Source organism: Oncorhynchus nerka, linkage group LG9a (assembly GCF_034236695.1).
Source record: "Oncorhynchus nerka isolate Pitt River linkage group LG9a, Oner_Uvic_2.0, whole genome shotgun sequence".
In the NCBI taxonomy this organism is placed as follows: domain Eukaryota; kingdom Metazoa; phylum Chordata; class Actinopteri; order Salmoniformes; family Salmonidae; genus Oncorhynchus; species Oncorhynchus nerka.
This window is the reverse complement of record NC_088404.1, coordinates 33,531,558-33,549,032: the sequence shown is the minus strand read 5'-3', so window position 1 is coordinate 33,549,032 and position 17,475 is coordinate 33,531,558. Positions and strand designations below refer to the sequence as shown.

At 44.4% G+C, this 17,475-nt stretch overlaps 3 protein-coding genes across 5 annotated transcripts in view; all 3 read left to right on the top strand.

Annotated features, from left to right (window-relative positions):
• Positions 1-65: 65 nt before the first annotated feature.
• LOC115134202 (calumenin-B-like) lies at positions 66-6,160 on the top strand. 3 transcript variants are annotated; one of them, XM_029667944.2, is made up of 8 exons: positions 502-547; positions 665-730; positions 1,041-1,267; positions 1,379-1,572; positions 1,686-1,852; positions 1,964-2,024; positions 2,133-2,332; positions 2,424-6,160. In XM_029667944.2, exons 3-8 carry the CDS (start codon positions 1,044-1,046, stop codon positions 2,526-2,528), a joined length of 951 nt encoding a protein of 316 aa, XP_029523804.1. In that variant the 5' UTR covers positions 502-547; positions 665-730; positions 1,041-1,043; the 3' UTR covers positions 2,529-6,160. The 3 variants fall into 3 exon arrangements, with proteins under 3 accessions (XP_029523803.1, XP_029523804.1, XP_029523802.2); XM_029667943.2 differs by lacking the exon at positions 665-730 and having other exon boundaries at positions 66-547; XM_029667942.2 differs by lacking the exons at positions 502-547; positions 665-730 and having other exon boundaries at positions 1,014-1,267.
• Positions 6,161-7,106: 946 nt separating this feature from the next.
• LOC115134741 (synaptotagmin-1-like) lies at positions 7,107-12,126 on the top strand. The gene is made up of 9 exons (XM_065022500.1): positions 7,107-7,326; positions 9,299-9,443; positions 9,723-9,886; positions 10,055-10,177; positions 10,386-10,553; positions 10,669-10,836; positions 11,066-11,183; positions 11,269-11,402; positions 11,671-12,126. Exons 1-9 carry the CDS (start codon positions 7,138-7,140, stop codon positions 11,875-11,877), a joined length of 1,416 nt encoding a protein of 471 aa, XP_064878572.1. The 5' UTR covers positions 7,107-7,137; the 3' UTR covers positions 11,878-12,126.
• A 445-nt stretch (positions 12,127-12,571) lies between these two features.
• LOC115134867 (otogelin-like protein) overlaps positions 12,572-17,475 on the top strand; it is a 48,827-nt gene continuing 43,923 nt past the window's right edge. Inside the window, 9 exon segments of the mRNA XM_065022501.1 lie at positions 12,572-12,767; positions 14,023-14,065; positions 14,275-14,320; positions 14,694-14,772; positions 14,912-15,004; positions 15,692-15,968; positions 16,252-16,457; positions 17,024-17,148; positions 17,354-17,460. Coding sequence (XP_064878573.1) covers positions 12,683-12,767; positions 14,023-14,065; positions 14,275-14,320; positions 14,694-14,772; positions 14,912-15,004; positions 15,692-15,968; positions 16,252-16,457; positions 17,024-17,148; positions 17,354-17,460 — 1,061 coding nt within the window. The 5' untranslated portion in view covers positions 12,572-12,682.

Below are 17,475 nucleotides of genomic sequence, written 5' to 3'. Positions count from 1 at the left end.
TTAATAGATGGGATATTACCGTATTCTAGTACTTAATAGATGGGATATTACCGTATTCTAGTACTTAATAGATGGGATATTTCCTGATTTAGCCTGGAATTGAGAACTGCTTGAATCTCTATTTTATCGCCATCACCTCATTCTTTCATTTCAGAATATCCCCACTCAGTTGGAATGTCAATGATTGACGATGAAATGGGCATGCAGTTTGAGGGGATGCACTCATGCATGTCCTACTAATGAACTTGGTTGTGTGATGCAGTTTTAAAAAACACTGTCACAACAAGAAATAAAAGTCAATGTTAGAAAGTTATGATAAGTGCTGCTCTTTTATGGGGAAAATATTTAAAAACATTACACGCTCATAGCGTGAGGACGTGGCGGTTATTAACCAATCAAAAGGCCGAAGCTGTCCAGAAGTGGAGTAATGGACTAGCAGTATGAAACAAGCTAATCTTATTACAGGAAACGACTTTACTTCGGCGATGGGTGTGTATCCGGAGTAGATGACGTTGACGGTCAAAAGCGAAAGACTTCAGAAAGACCGGTGAGTAAAATATCACTTTTACGCATACCTAAATTCACAGTGCATCTGTTTTATCCTGCTAAATTGTTGTAACATTAAAGTTATACAATAACATGAACAGTGCATTTATTTCAACAGATGTCGAGCTAGCAAGCATGCTTATTTGCTAACGTTAGCTTGCTTGCTAACTGGCTTCACAGCAGGGTAAGACTAACATAAAGCCAACTAGCTATCCATGTCATGTAAAAAAAACGCAGCTAGTTCAGCCAGAAACGGTGGAGCCACATATGAGTAGGGGAAACTGCGTTTGTTATAAATATCTTTGGTGGAACTAGCTACCTCATCACACACTGTCACTGATCACGTTGATATCCGGATAGATTTCTAGCTTGCTAAGGCCGTTCCTATTAGTATGGTTAAACTAAAGATGGTCATGACGAATTCCTGTCGTAAACTAAATACACTGACACAATCATATTGTTGTAAGCATCTGTCTGTCGTGTGTATGTGTCAGAGTATGGCGCTGCGGCCGTTGGTCATGTGCTTTGCGCTGTGCGTGGTGCACGCCTCCAGTAAACCCACCATCGACAAGAAGGACCGTGTCATTCATGACGACCTGCTTAGCAACCGCAACCATGACGACGCAGATAACTTTGATTATGACCATGAAGCGTTTCTTGGACAGGATGAGGCCAAGACCTTCGATCAGCTCACACCTGAAGAGAGCAAGGAGAGATTGGGGTAACACACCCACACACAGAAACACAGATGCTGCATCTTGTTTAGAAGCGAGAGAAATAGATTTGTATTGAAAATATGGATTTTACACCCTTCATCTCTCTCTCCCTACAGTATGTTGGTAGAGCGTATAGATGAGGACAAGAATGGGTATGTGTCAGTAGAGGAGATGAAGAAGTGGATCAAACACAGTCAGAAGAGGTGGATCTATGATGATGTGGACCGCCAGTGGAAAGGTCATGACCTTAACGGAGATGGACTGGTGTCCTGGGAGGAGTACAAGAATGCCACATACGGATACATACTGGGTACGGGCACACACTCTGAACGAGTATAAGAATGTAACTTACGACCCCTGACAAGTGCCTTTTCACTGGAAGGTCTGACTTAAACTTTTTTAATTGGTATGTGTGCCCCTAAGATGATCCAGACCCAGAAGATGGCTTCAGCTACAGACAGATGATGTCACGTGACGAGAGGAGATTCAAAATGGCCGACCTGGACGCTGACCTGAAGGCCAATAAAGAGGAGTTTACAGCCTTCCTCCATCCTGAGGAGTACGACCATATGAAGGATATAGTTGTACTGGTGGGTCACACACCCAAACACACAGTATTTATTTTGTAATACAAACACGATTTCTTTATTGTCTAAGGTAGCCAGCCAGTAACATATTTGTGCCAATACCTTCTCCTGTAGGAGACCATGGAGGACATTGATAAAAACGGAGACGGCTTCATAGATCTGGAGGAGTACATAGGTGAGTTATAACCTGTAATAACACCTGAATCAGTACATGGGGGACACATAGTTATAACATATCAGCATCTCTCTTTTCCTCTTCTCTTCCCTCCTTCCCCTCTTCTAGGTGACATGTATAACCAGGAGGGTGATCCTTCAGAGCCAGAGTGGGTGAAGACAGAACGAGAACAGTTTACTGAGTTCAGAGATAAAAACAAAGATGGCCGCATGGACAAGGAGGAGACCAGAGACTGGATCCTCCCTTCAGACTACGACCATGCAGAGGCAGAAGCCAAACACCTGGTCTACGAGTCAGATAACGACAAGGTGTGTGTGTGTGTGTGCGTGCGTGCGTGCGTGTACCGGAACAGAGCGCATCTAACCAAAGATTGTGTTTTCTCTCCCCCTCTCTCTGTAGGATGGCCATCTGACCAAGGCAGAGATCGTAGAGAAGTATGACCTCTTCGTTGGCAGCCAGGCTACTGACTTTGGAGAAGCCTTGGCAAGACATGATGAATTCTAACCTTCCACTTCCCACACAGGGTTGGGCTCAATTCAGTCATGGAGTTGAAATCCCAATTAAAAACACTATATGGAGAATGGAGAATAGGGTGACGTTTGAGACGGAGCGTTTCACACTAGTGTACTAAGTAGTGTACGAGTTTGGACATCAAGTTTGGACATCAAGACACACCTCCTGGTTTGGCTCCACCTCCACCATCCTCTCGTCCAATCCGGACAATGGAAAGGATATACAGCATTTCCTTTGTCTTCCTTTGCAGATCTTTGTTTTTGTAAAAAGTGACAGAATACAGATGTTAGTGTTTGTTTTGGTAGCCTTGTTTGAACAATGTGTCAGGCGTGCAATGAAGGGCAGAACTGTGCATGTGCTCATTTCAGGTTTCAATTCAGGAAGTGAGTAAAAATTCAATAGAAAAAGTGAATTGATCCCAACCCTGGTGTGTGTTCTGCTATGCACTGGACTATGAAGGGGAGATGTACAGTGCCCTCTACTAATATTGGCACCCTTGGTGAATATGAGCAAATGGCTGTGAAAAGAAAATGTATTTGTTTATCCTCTTGGTCTTTCTTTCAAAATATTCACATAAATCTAACCTTTAATTAAAGTAAAATTATTTGAAAAAAATATTTGAAAAAACAAATATTTTTCTCTGTATGCCACAATTATTGGCTCCCCTTCATTCAATACTTTGTGCAACCTCCCTTTGTCACGATAACAGCTCTGAGACTCCTATAATACGTAATGAGGTTGAAGAACACATGGCAAGGCATCTGAGACCATTCTTCCAAACAGAATCTCTCCAGATCCTTCAGATTCTGAGGTCCACTCTCCTCTTCAGCTCATCCCACAGATTTTCTATGGGGTTTAGGCCAGGGGACTGGGATGGCCATGGCAAAATCTTGATTCTGTGGTCAGTGAACCATTTTTGTGTTGATTTTGAGGAGTGCTTTGGATCATGTACTGCTGGAAGGTCCAACCATGGCACAGTTTATATCTGCTGGTACTTGTCCATGATACCATTTTTCCTAACAAGTTGTCCAGGGCCTTTGGAAGAAAAACAGCCCCATAACATCAAATATCCACCACCATACTTCACAGTGGGGATGAGGTACTTTTTTACATGGCTATCTTTCTGTCTATGCCAGACCTACCTCTGGTGTTTTGTTTCCAAAAAGCTCTATTTTGGTCTCATCTGACCATAGAACCCAGTTCCATTGAAAGCTCCAGTAAAGTTTTGAAAAATGTAGGCACTTGAGTTTGACAGCAAAGGCTTTTTTTGGAAACTCTCCCAAACAACTTGTGTTTATGTAGGTGCGTCTGATTGTAGTTTTGGAGACTTTCGGACCCCAAGACCCAACTAACGTCTGCAATTCACCAGCTGTGATCCTTGAAGATTTTTTTTGGCCACTCGAACCATCCTCACTGCATGGGGTCAATATAGACACACGTCCTCTGCCAGGCTGATTGTTAACATCTCCTCTCCAGTTGCTTTTAACTTCTTAATTATTGACCTGATAGTGGAAATGGGCATTTTCAACCATCGGGTCTTTCCCATAGTGATTGATGATGGGAATTTGACCTGTGTGTCACCTCATATTTATACCCCAGTGAAACGGGAATTCATGGCTTACCACTTATGTGTTCCTAATCATTCAGGTGAACTTAATGTAAAATATTAATGTGAATATACTTCAGTTAGATTTTACCTATAAGAATATCTAGGAGTGCCAATAATTGTGGCACATGCTTCGTCAAAAAATATTTATTTCACAATTTTTTTCTCTCAATTGTACTTCAATTAAAAGTTACATTTTTGTGAATATTTGGAATGAAAGACCAAGAGGATAAACAGTAAAGCATTTTTTTTTCACAGCCCGTTTTGCTTATATTTACTAAGGGTGCCAATATTGGTGGAGGGCACTATAACACGGTCCACTCTATAAGCTACTACCTCAAACTGCTCTTTTGATTTCATTGGCTAGCAGTGTCTTCATCCCAGGGATCATCAACTAGATTCAGCCGTGGGACGATTTTTAATATATTTTTTATTGAGTGGATGGTCGAGGGGCCAGAACAAAATGAAGCAATAAGGCCCGATGGGGTGTAGTATATGGCCAATATACCACGGCTAAGGGCTGTTATTATGCACGACGCAGCGCAGAGTGCCTGGATACAGTCCTTAGCTGTGGTATATTGGCCAAATACCACAAACCTGCGGTGCCTTATTACCATTATAAACTGGTTACCAACGTAATTAGAACTAAAAATAAATGTTTTGTCATAACTGCGGTATACGGTCTGATATTCTACAGCTGTCAGCTAATCAGCATTCAGGGCTTGAACCACTCAGTTTATAATTACAAATAATTTGTAGACTGCAAATTGACTGCAATAAGACCAAACACACATTTGACTAAAACATAATAATTTCAAACCTTGCTTACATTTGTATACGATCATGTGTCTATTATGCATGGGTATACTTGGGAACAGATTTCTTAAATCAAAGTCAGTTGGACCTAATTTCCTAGTGTTTTTACAGTCTTATGTATGACAATGTAAAACAAATGATGTCATTGTTTTTTTTGGCTCAGAAAACTCGGGCCGCTTGCCACCAGTTGGGAAACACTGTTGTAGCTCATGGAGTGGGCCTCATCAAAGCCTCATGAAGATTGTTTGGACGCGTGCAATACAACACCACCATAGGGGCAGGGGTGTGTGTCGGCCAATAGCGGTCCCCCGTGTCCCCTGTGTGCAGGTTTTAGTTCCTACATGTGTGTAGGAGCTTGGCTCAATTAGGGGTTAGATCAGTTATTTTTTATTATTTACTTCAGTCTGGGCACCCCCTGGGTCGTACATTTCTGATCTAGTACCTGTACTAGCACAACATATTTATAGCCCTGTGTTAGTACAGGGCTGGAACAAAAATGCAAGGACCAGAGTTGCGAAACACTGGATGGTAAACAGAGAAACTAGGACTCCTCTTTCCTCCTTTCTTTCTCTCTTTCTGTGTGTGTCCCTCCCACTGAGTGCCTCCTTTAGTTTTATTTTGGTATCTACTGAATAGTCTTCTGTACTACACACACATACTACATATGTTTGGAGGCTTATGAAAGTAATATTTCCCCTGTCCAGTCTTCTTCCTTAGTTATAGTTGTCAGACTGTATAATAATTGTATAACACCTGATATTTAGTATATAACCCTCTATAACCACTGTTATTGATCTGGTTCAACTTCCCTTAATCACTCTGCCATCAGGGCTACATGATAATGACATGAACTGTCATAACTGTTGGTACAAAGTCAGTTTTGATAAACTGACACCAGAAGTAGGACTTTTTATGACATATTATGTCATGTTTTCAACAGTGTTATTTATGTAGGTCTTATGACAGAGGTTTCTAGTAAAGTGTTTCCATTGTCTTTATAAAAAATAATATAATAATGTATATGCTATAATGTATATGATGTAGCTGTTTTTTACAGGATCAATCCAGCAGCCATGCCTATCAGTAGTGATGACCCTGTACATACCCTGTCACCTGTTGCCTTGTTGACAGTGTGTGCTGTTGTCAATCAGGTGGAGAAGTGTTTTTCTGATTAAAAGGATGTTGTGGAGGTTTTATACAAGTATAACTAATCATTCTAATTCTAAGGGTGCTATGTTACCCTTATCAGATAGTTTTAGACCAATCTGAATCAAATCTATTTTACCACATATGTGACAACCAAGACTAGAACCTTAAGGCCAACCTAGACATTTGATTGAATTGCCATTCAGTTTATTTCAAAAATGAACCGGGAAAAAGAAAACAGTTGGGGAATCTTAGAACCTTATCTAAACTAATGACCCTCATATAGCACCTACAATCACTGAATATCTTCACCTTGGACACATTCATCAATCAATACAATGGCTCTGTCTACAGAATATTCGGCAAGGTGAACAACAGGTTTGAAATCATACTGCTTCACAGAGGTCTGAGTTCTGCGTATGTGTGTGTTAATGTATGTGCGTCAATTGGTGCATCTCTTATCTCTGGTCAAGGTGAACTGGGTGGGGCCGGAACTTGATACCAGCGTTGCTGCAGAAACCGCATCCTACAGTTCTAATTCAGGCAGCAGCATCTACACATAGAGTATCGACCTCTGGAAGCACACACACACAATGCATACCGGTTTGCAGTATATACATGTACATGTGCAATCACACATACAAACAGTAATGTATATGTAGTATATGCATGCACAGTCACACACAGGCATACCAGTCATCCAGTTGGAATGTAGATGCTTTCTCCTGCTGAAGTCTCAGTATGCTAACGAGCCTATAAAAAGCCATGTCACCAAACCATGAATATTCATCCATGTCCAATGTCCCAGCGAAGGTGACCTGTAAGGGCGCAGCAGAGGTCACAAGGAGCAGGGCTTAGATTAGAGGGACTCAACCCCCTGGGACCCACCCCATCGGACAGCATACATATCCCCATACTAATACACACACGTTCACACAGCCAACCAGAGATGCCCTCTCTCTCCTTTCTCTCTTGCTCTCATTCCCCTCTTTCCTGTCATACCTGTGCTCCTTGTCTCAGAGACTCTGCTGAATGAACAGAAGGTTAAAACAAACAACAAGAAGCTGCCACCCCTCCTCACCTCCCTTCCTCTTTCCTGATCCTCTCCTCATCCTGTCATCTCTCTCTCTCTCTCTCTCTCTCTTTGTGTGTGTACCTGAGAGTCATACCTCTCTCCACTCTGCAGCCAGTCAGAACCAAGGGCAGGACATACACACAAAGGTAAGACTCCCTCTCGCCTCTCTAACTCTTTCTCTCCCAAGGTGTGGTCAGTGATGGTGGTTGAGGTGACGGGTGTAGTTGGGTTAGGGTTATAATTTTGGGTAAATGTTAGATTACAGTCGGTCAGGGTTACAATGTTGGTTTAGGGATAGATATATGTTAGGGTTACAATGTTGTGTTAGGGTTAGATATTTGACTGTGGATCAGGGTTAATGTCATTTCCAGTTCCATATCCGAACCATCTACAGTATGTTACAGTATGTTATCTTCAGCTTAACTCTTTATTTAATCAGGCAGGTCTAACTTCTTATTTATAGTGAGGACCTAAGAGAGTGGGTTAGAGTGAGTGACAGAGTTTCGCCATGATGGAACAAACTCGTTATAAGACAATCCACTATGGAAGTGACTTGTCATGCACTTGTAGTATGTACCTATTAGTAGCATGGCATGCGGAAGACAAGCAAAACATCCTAAATAAATCCAAAGTGATTTTCTTCCTGATTAGCAACAGTGATTAGTGTAGTTGTGTCTCTAGTGATGACATGATGATATCAATGTCATTGCGTATTACATTTAAAAATATACATATATTGTCACGTGTTGTTTTACACTAGTTATAGAATGCTAGACTGTCTTCATTGAATATTTTCTGCTAACATTGATGAAGGTTAAGAGCTGAGTGAGTCAGTTTCCCAGACTCAGATCTGAAAAACACAGAAGGGGTAGGGATCAAGGTGAAGGGGTAGGGATCAAGGTGAAGGGGTAGGGGTAGGGATCAAGGTGAAGGGGTAGGGATCAAGGTGAAGGGGTGGGGATCAAGGTGAAGGGGTAGGGGTAGGGATCAAGGTGAAGGGGTGGGGATCAAGGTGAAGGGGTAGGGATCAAGGTGAAGGGGTGGGGATCAAGGTGAAGGGGTAGGGATCAAGGTGAAGGGGTAGGGATCAAGGTGAAGGGGTAGGGATCAAGGTGAAGGGGTAGGGATCAAGGTGAAGGGGTAGGGATCAAGGTGAAGGGGTAGGGATCAAGGTGAAGGGGTAGGGATCAAGGTGAAGGGGTGGGGATCAAGGTGAAGGGGTAGGGATCAAGGTGAAGGGGTGGGGATCAAGGTGAAGGGGTAGGGTAGGGATCAAGGTGAAGGGGTGGGGATCAAGGTGAAGGGGTGGGGATCAAGGTGAAGGGGTGGGGATCAAGGTGAAGGGTAGGGATCAAGGTGAAGGGGTGGGGATCAAGGTGAAGGGGTAGGGATCAAGGTGAAGGGGTAGGGATCAAGGTGAAGGGGTAGGGATCAAGGTGAAGGGGTGGTGATCAAGGTGAAGGGGTGGGGATCAAGGTGAAGGGGTGGGGATCAAGGTGAAGGGGTGGGGATCAAGGTGAAGGGGTAGGGATCAAGGTGAAGGGGTGGGGATCAAGGTGAAGGGGTGGGGATCAAGGTGAAGGGGTAGGGATCAAGGTGAAGGGGTGGGGATCAAGGTGAAGGGGTGGGGATCAAGGTGAAGGGGTAGGGATCAAGGTGAAGGGGTAGGGATCAAGGTGAAGGGGTAGGGATCAAAGTGAAGGGGTGGGGATCAAGGTGAAGGGGTGGGGATCAAGGTGAAGGGGTAGGGATCAAGGTGAAGGGGTGGGGATCAAGGTGAAGGGGTAGGGATCAAGGTGAAGGGGTAGGGATCAAGGTGAAGGGGTAGGGATCAAGGTGAAGGGGTAGGATGTGAATTGGAACCGTCCCTACTCTGGACTAAAAACATTCTCACCTCCTCTCTCCAGAGATCAGACACTCATGATGTCCTTTCTCTGTCCCCCTCTCTTCCTCCACTCCCCCCATGTGTTGTGTTGTCAGCAGGTTTGACAGGGGACAGGGTTGTGTATCTTATGTACAGCTGGCCTTAGTGCCAGACCAGCAGAAACACAAGAGGCTGTCTGACACACACACATTTTTTGAAAGACTTTCCTTCTCTCTGTGTCTTTCTCTCTCTAGATGATGACAAGTAGTCGTAGGGCCACCCCGGCACAGCCCAGCCCCTCACACCTGTTAATCAACCCTAATGCCTCTGCAACCCCAGAACCTGGGTCCGGAGGCCACACCTCCACAAAGTTTATGAGCGAGTTACACTCCCTCCACAGTGAGTAACAACCAATCAGGGGTGGGTTTCTAGAGCCTTCGTAGCACTAAGTTCATTTTTAAAACCAAGTTCAGTTGAAGTACTCAACTGAGAAATAAAATACTCTCACAAGCTAGTGAAAGCCTCCTGTGTTATGTAAAACATTTGCTATTAATGTATTATTAACTGTGTGTGTGTGTGTGTGTGTGTGTGTGTGTGTGTGTGTGTGTGTGTGTGTGTGTGTGTGTGTGTGTGTGTGTGTGTGTGTGTGTGTGTGTGTGTGTGTGTGGGCGCGCGCAGTGCCCTCATGGGCTATAGGAGCTCTATGCGTGGTGAGTGTGTGTCTGGTGTTGTCATGCTGTTTGTGTGTCTGGAGGAAATGTCTGAAGAAGAAAGACAAGGACACAGAGAAGGAGAAGAAGGGCTTGAACATGGACACTGAGCTGGAGGGAGGCACCTCTGAGGTATACATACACACACACATAGCAGAGTATCAACTCCCTGTGGAGCGCTGCACAGAAACGTTTAATAAAAAGCACGGCTAATTACAACTGAGGCTGTGTATGTCTCTGCTGGTTAATGAGTATCAGGTTTCATTTATGTGTGTATATGTGTGTGTGTGTGTCCTTTAGCCCCTGAAGGATGAGGGTGATACAGAGACCGGATTGACTGGCAGGGAGGAGGAGGAGCCTAAAGAGGAAGTGAAGTTGGGCAGACTGGAGTTCTCATTGGACTACAACTTCACAGAGAACACGGTGAAGACTCCTTGTTTCAATCCCTGCTCTAACACATCTGATTCAACTAACCAAGTGGAACAGCAGATTAACCAGTCTGAGGAACAACAAATCACTCCATCAGAGACATGATATAGATGTGGGTAAATTCTCTCTCCCTCTCCCTGTTTCCTCCCTCTTTCCTCACCGTCTCCTCACCCTACCCTCTACCCCCCTTCCCTGTCTGTAGTTGGTAGTAGGTATCCTGCAGGCCTGTGATCTCCCTGCCATGGACGTTGGGGGAAGTTCAGACCCGTATGTTAAACTCTACCTTTTGCCAGACAAGAAGAGGAAGTTTGAGACTAAAGTCCACAGGAAGACACTCAACCCAACCTTCAATGAGACTTTCACCTTCAAGGTACACCTAATTCCTGACCTCTGACCTCTAAACCCTAACACTGACTCCACATTCAACAAAGTGTTTGTGTGTGTATGTGTGTGTGTGTGTGTGCATACTGTATGTGTGTGTGTAGGTACCGTACAGTGAACTGGGAGGCAGGACTCTGGTGATGACAGTGTATGACTTTGACCGTTTCTCTAAACACGACGCTATTGGAGCGCTACGAGTACCAATGAGCAGCCTGGACTTCAGTCAGATGACACAGGAGTGGCGGGAACTGAAGAAGGCAGAGAAAGAGGAGGTGAGAATGGAGAAATTAGGAATATAGTGAAAAAAAATTGATTGAAGAGATATATATATATATATATAGGAAAGAAAGTCAAAAAGTTACAAATCATTTAACCCCACAAAATTAAACAAAGAATTCACAGAAAGAAGGAAGAAAACAAAAATGTCAATATTCCCCCTCCCATACCTCTTACCCTCGCTCTCCCTCTCCCTTCCCCACTCCCCTTTCTCTCTCTCTCCAGTCAGAGCGTCTGGGTGATATCTGTCTTTCTCTGAGGTACGTTCCTACAGCAGGGAAACTAAGCATTGTCGTCCTCGAGGCCAAAAACCTAAAGAAGATGGACGTAGGAGGACTATCAGGTGAGGCGCTGTGTGTGTGTGTGTGTGTGTGTGTGTGTGTGTGTGTGTGTGTGTGTGTTAGGCTGATTTCTGTCTCCTCTGTCAGACCCCTATGTAAAGATACACCTTCTGCAGAATGGAAAGAGACTGAAGAAGAAGAAAACCAGCATCAAGAAGAACACTCTCAACCCTTACTACAATGAGTCCTTCAGCTTCGAGGTGCCTTTCGAACAGATACAGGTATGCTCTCTCACCACACAAACACACATGCTCTCTCTCTCTCTCTCTCTCTCTCTCTCTCTCTCTCTCTCTCAACCCTTACTACAATGAGTCCTTCAGTTTCGAGGTGCCTTTCGAACAGATACAGGTATGCTCTCTCACCACACAAACACAAACACACGCACAAACACACATGCACTCTCTCTCTCTCTCTCATCCTTTACTACAATGAATCCTTCCTCATTGAGGCCCTTCGAACATAGGTTTGTGTCTGTGTTTGTGTGTGTAGAAGGTGCAGGTAGCAGTGACCGTGTTGGACTATGATAAGATTGGGAAGAATGACGCTATCGGGAAGGTTTTTCTAGGCGGAGCCAGCAGCGGCACAGAGCTCCGTCATTGGTCAGACATGCTGGCCAACCCCCGCCGGCCCATTGCTCAATGGCACGGCCTCAAAGCAGAGGATGAAGTCAACGCTGAGCTGGCTGCCAGGAAGTGATGTCACATCCCTAGGCAGCTCTCTGTAGAAGACTACTTTATATTGATGCATACTGACTTTGCCCTTCTACTCCTACCCACTTATAAACTCCCAAACCCTGATACCCATCCACCATTCATGACCCCCCCCCCCCCCCCCCTCTACTGTGTAAAGTATTTAAGACACATTACTATCTGGGACATTAGCATGTATATATCATGATAATACTGTGAAAGATGTACATTATACTATGTTATTAAACATTCTAAGATTGTTGCTCTGTAAATCTTCACTCACATCAGATTCACATCACTGGCCAGCAGAGGGAGTCAAAGTCTTACACACACACACACACATATATATATATATATAAAACGCACACACACAGTTACACACACGATCGATCTCATTTATAATCAAATTAAAGTTGAATTACTGAAAATCATACAGATTGAACCTTAAAGTAGGACTAAATTAAAAAATAATCAAAAGTAGGCCTACATTATTCAGTTATTGCATTTGTAATGTCCTAATCTCAGATAATCTATCTACTTCAGTTAGGCCAATATTTTCCTGTGCATAGAGAGTTGCGGTATTTCCGTTTTTCAGTTGGTTTGATGTCACCGGTTTGGTACAAAAACTATGCACACACACACACACGCACACACACACCCAACACCTGCGCGCAAGTGCACTCATCATCCATCTGAGGGGCTCGCTCAACTTCCTCTGTGCGCGTGGATGTCAACCGCGGGAAACTCGGTAACGAAAAGAGATCACTACTCCCCAGTCTGTCCTGTGAAATGTTCCGTTAACCTCCGGGTGGATGAGCTCTGAGATGAACGGTCCGCGGAGAGTCAAACTGTTTCTTCTTTCGTGGTATTCAGTCCTCCAGCTGCTGACAGCACAAGGTGGGTCTCCCAACGACACATGCGCATAATCCCAATTTCATAACTTTTACAGCTGATTCATTTATCCAGTCTTTCAGCACTTTTGACATTTTAAATGTGCCATAGCCTACTAACTTAATTTCAGAGGCCAGCAATTTAGGATATGCGCTATATCCGTGATCTCGATTTTAAATGTTTATTAACGTTTGAACATTATGAAATATCGGATCATTTTACTGTTATTATTATCAACCGACACTGTAGTTGTGTAAATACTTGTTATTTATGCTGTTTCAATATGTGCAATACTGATTCTACTGATATGCTGGAATGGTTCTGCATTTTGAAGATTAGATGTCTGTTGTTGTAGATATATTTGTTATGTGTTGTGATAGTGATATGTGAGCCTGTACATTGTGACAGTGATATGTGAGCCTGTACATTGTGACAGTGATATGTGAGCCTGTACATTGTGATAGTGATATGTGAGCCTGTACATTGTGACAGTGATATGTGAGCCTGTACATTGTGATAGTGATATGTGAGCCTGTACATTGTGATAGTGATATGTGAGCCTGTACATTGTGATAGTGATATGTGAGCCTGTACATTGTGATAGTGATATGTGAGCCTGTACATTGTGATAGTGATATGTGAGCCTGTACATTGTGATAGTGATATGTGAGCCTGTACATTGTGATAGTGATATGTGAGCCTGTACATTGTGATAGTGATATGTGAGCCTGTACATTGTGATAGTGATATGTGACCCCTGTACATTGTGACAGTGATATGTGAGCCTGTACATTGTGATAGTGATATGTGAGCCTGTACATTGTGATAGTGATATGTGAGCCTGTACATTGTGATAGTGATATGTGAGCCTGTACATTGTGATAGTGATATGTGAGCCTGTACATTGTGATAGTGATATGTGAGCCTGTACATTGTGATAGTGATATGTGAGCCTGTATATTGTGAGAGTGATATGTGAGCCTGTACATTGTGATAGTGATATGTGAGTCTGTACATTGTGATAGTGATATGTGAGTCTGTATATTGTGATAGTGATATGTGAGCCTGTATATTGTGAGAGTGATATGTGAGCCTGTACATTGTGATAGTGATATGTGAGCCTGTACATTGTGATAGTGATATGTGAGCCTGTACATTGTGATAGTGATATGTGAGCCTGTACATTGTGATAGTGATATGTGAGCCTGTACACTGTGACAGTGTGTGGGATGTTTTATTGATGGCATTGTCTTGTGTTTAGAAGCTCAGAGCCAACTGACAGAGACAGACGGAAGACTACAGAGGTGAGATGAGTGGATGAAAGGAAAAGAGAGACTCAGCCCCTCCGGGGATTTATTCATTCAATGTCATGACCAAGCTGGTGTGTGTGTGTGTTTGGCTGTATTCAAGTGGTCTTAAGTACATTTTACTTCAGTTTGCATGTTTCTTTTCATAATGTACGTTTCTCTCCGTGTGTGTGTGTGTGTGTGTGTGTGTGTGTGTGTGCACGCAGGAGGGCTAATGCACTGCGGAGGAAACGGGATCTCCTAGGGGAGGAGGTAGGTACACTACACCTAAGAGAACCAGAGGTCAGGACTCACTCAACACACTGACCAGCACAAAGATGCCTTTGTAGGACACACACATACACACACTGGGGCAACTACACTAACAGGGCTAGAGATACACAGCGGTGTAGTGGAGGGTAAAGGCCACATTTTGTTTTGCACGGTTGTTACCCACCTTTTACAGAAAAATAGCATTGAAAGTACAGATTGTTACTTTTTTCACCGCGACAGGCTACCTATTTCTTTACCACTACATCATTGGATACACACATACTACACACACTAAACACACAGTGTGACAGATTCACAAACTGGGACTGGTAGGTATGTATGTGTGTGCTCACCAGTGCTCTCTCCTCTCCAGACATTCAGTCCTCTTCTCTCTGAAGCAGCTCTCCCTCGCAGTGTTCTACATAATTACACGGCCCGCGATGCCTCCTCAGGTAGACACACACACACAGGGTGAGGTTGGGTCAACGTGGCTACAGAAAAGACTGAAAAGCAGTCTGTCTTGTAAATAATCATTTGTTCTCAAAAGTCTTTCCAGAGAAGATTGAGGAAAGATTGCGTGTGTTTTACCAGAGTACTGTGGCTGTCTGAATGGGGGATGGTGTCAGGAGGGGGGCGTGTGTGACTGTGCACAGTTCCAGGCCCTCGGAGACCGCTGCCAGATCAGTGAGTAACACACACACTCCACAATGCATGTCTCATTTTTGTGTGTGCTTAGTGCGTGTGTGTTTGTGTGTCTACATGAGGGTTAGACTGACACGTCAATCAACAATCATTAATAAGCTGCATTAAATTAATAACCACACACACATACACACAAACACCCCCTAGTCCATATAGTGTGTGATTAAGTCTGAAAGATTAGGTTTGAGTTTCTGTAGACTACATCAGAACTGGATCTAGTACAGCCTCTATACTTGTAGCTTGCCTGAGAATTTAATTAGTGTTTCCCTTGCCCAGCTATGGTTGGTTTTGGTGGGTTTGGTGGTGCAACGGTAATATGAAATGTTGCTGTTGGGTTCTTGTCCCGGGTATGGCAGACAGGGACCACCACTGCTACACAGTGTTCCTGTTAACCAAATACCTACCTGGTTAAAGTACCACCACAGCACCACCACTGTTACACAGTGGGTCTAGTTGGCAGGTCTGGGAATAGTGCAGAGACAGGGGTTTCCTGGAACTGAGCAGCTTTTAGTGAGCTGGCACTGTGAGCAACCAACCTCTCCATAGCCTCCTACACACAAAGACAGACCAGTGCACCTGCAAGCTGATTCAGAGTTGAGATAAGCATACACAACTCTGTGTGTGTGTGTGTGTGTGTGTGTGTGTGTGTGTGTGTGTGTGTGTGTGTAGTTCCTAACCAGGGCCAGGACAGAGATGGGATATGCAGGTCTTGGGGTCAGTACCACTATGAGACGTTCGATGGCAGCTACTTCTACTATCCTGGAACCTGCTCCTACATACTGGCCCAGGACTGCCGCTCAGCCACACCACAGTACACAGTGTGGGTCCATAACAGCCGTGTGTGTGAGGGCAGTGTGTACTCCTGTCCCAGGGCTCTCAGTCTCTTCTTCCCCAACGAGGAGGAGATCCACATCTCTGGATACCAAGTCCACCAGGGGGGTCGCAGGTGTGTGTGTTTGTGCTTCGTAATGTGTGTGTGTGTAGGGCGGCAGGTAGCCTAGCAGTTAGAGCGTTGGTCCATTAACCGAAAGGTCGCTGGTTTGAATACCCAAGCTGACGAGTTGAAAAATCTGTCGAGGTGCCCATGAGCCAGGCACTTAACCGTCATTTTGTCCAGGGGCGCCGTACTACTATGGCTGACCCTGTAAAACAATATGTTTCACTGCACGTATCTGGTGAATGTGACAATAAAGCATTGTAAAAATAAAAATAAATCTGTGTGTGTGTAGGCTGATCCTACCCCAGACAATAGGAGGTGTGTTTATAGAGCGTCTGGCTGACTACCTGCTGGTGAAGAGCGTGTTTGGCTTCTCTCTGGCGTGGGACGGGGGGAGCGGAGTATATCTGAAGATGTCTGAACAGCACCATGGCACCCCCTGTGGCCTTTGTGGGAACTACAACAACCTGCCCAACGATGACCTCACCACAGCCCGCGGTGAGACACACACTCGCACACCTCATCAAAGCCCACTGTAAGACTGGACAGACAGGTCCAACCAGTCTCTTATTCTCCCTCCTCCATCCATCTCTTATCCTCTCTCTCAGCACCCAATCATCCCTCCATCACAACCTTTCTCCTCTCAGCACCACAGGGAACCATTCTAGTTATTATTACTGAGGGGGAGGCCCTAATCCTGTAACCTGAGAGGAGAGGAGAGCAGAGAAATGGGCAGAAGGTTGCTTAGTGGTTAAGAGCGTTCGGCCAGTAACCGAAAGGTAACTGGTTCGAATCCCACTTCTGACTAGGTACAACATCTGTAGATGTGCCCTTGAGCAAGGTACTTAACCCTAATTGCTCCTGTAAATCGTTCTGGATAAGAGCGTCAGCTAAATGACATGAAGGTAAATGAGAAAAGATGGAACAGAAGAAACCAGAGGAGAGAGTCGTTCTTCAAATATACAGTTGTTCTATTATATTGGATTATAGTCAGGCATGTAGAGGGAGGAACCTTAACCGTGTGTACGTGTTTTGTGCGTGTGCGTGTGCGTGCCTGTGTGTAGGTGTGCAGACAGAGGAGCCAGCAGTGTTTGCTAACAGCTGGTCAGTCGATCTGCCCCATGAAAGAGGCTGCCCTCTAGTGGACATAGACTTCACTGGACCCTGCCACTCTGAGTCTGACATGGACGTAAGACCTGTCTGTCTGGAACCCTGTTGCTTGAACCTGGCTTGTACATGTACCTGTGTTATGTGTGCTTATTTCTGTGTTTTATTGTAATATGTTGATGTAAAAATGTGTGTGTGTGTGTGTGTGTGTGTGTGTGTGTGTGTGTGTGTGTGTGTGTGTGTGTGTGTGTGTGTGTGTGTGTGTGTGTGTGTGTGTGTGTGTGTAGGATGCCATAGAGAAGTGCAGTGCTCTCCTGTTCTTCCCCTTCCTGTCCTGTCATGAGAACATCGACCCAAACCCCTACGTGGCCAGCTGTGTCTCCGACCTCTGTGTGTAAGTCACTCCAGA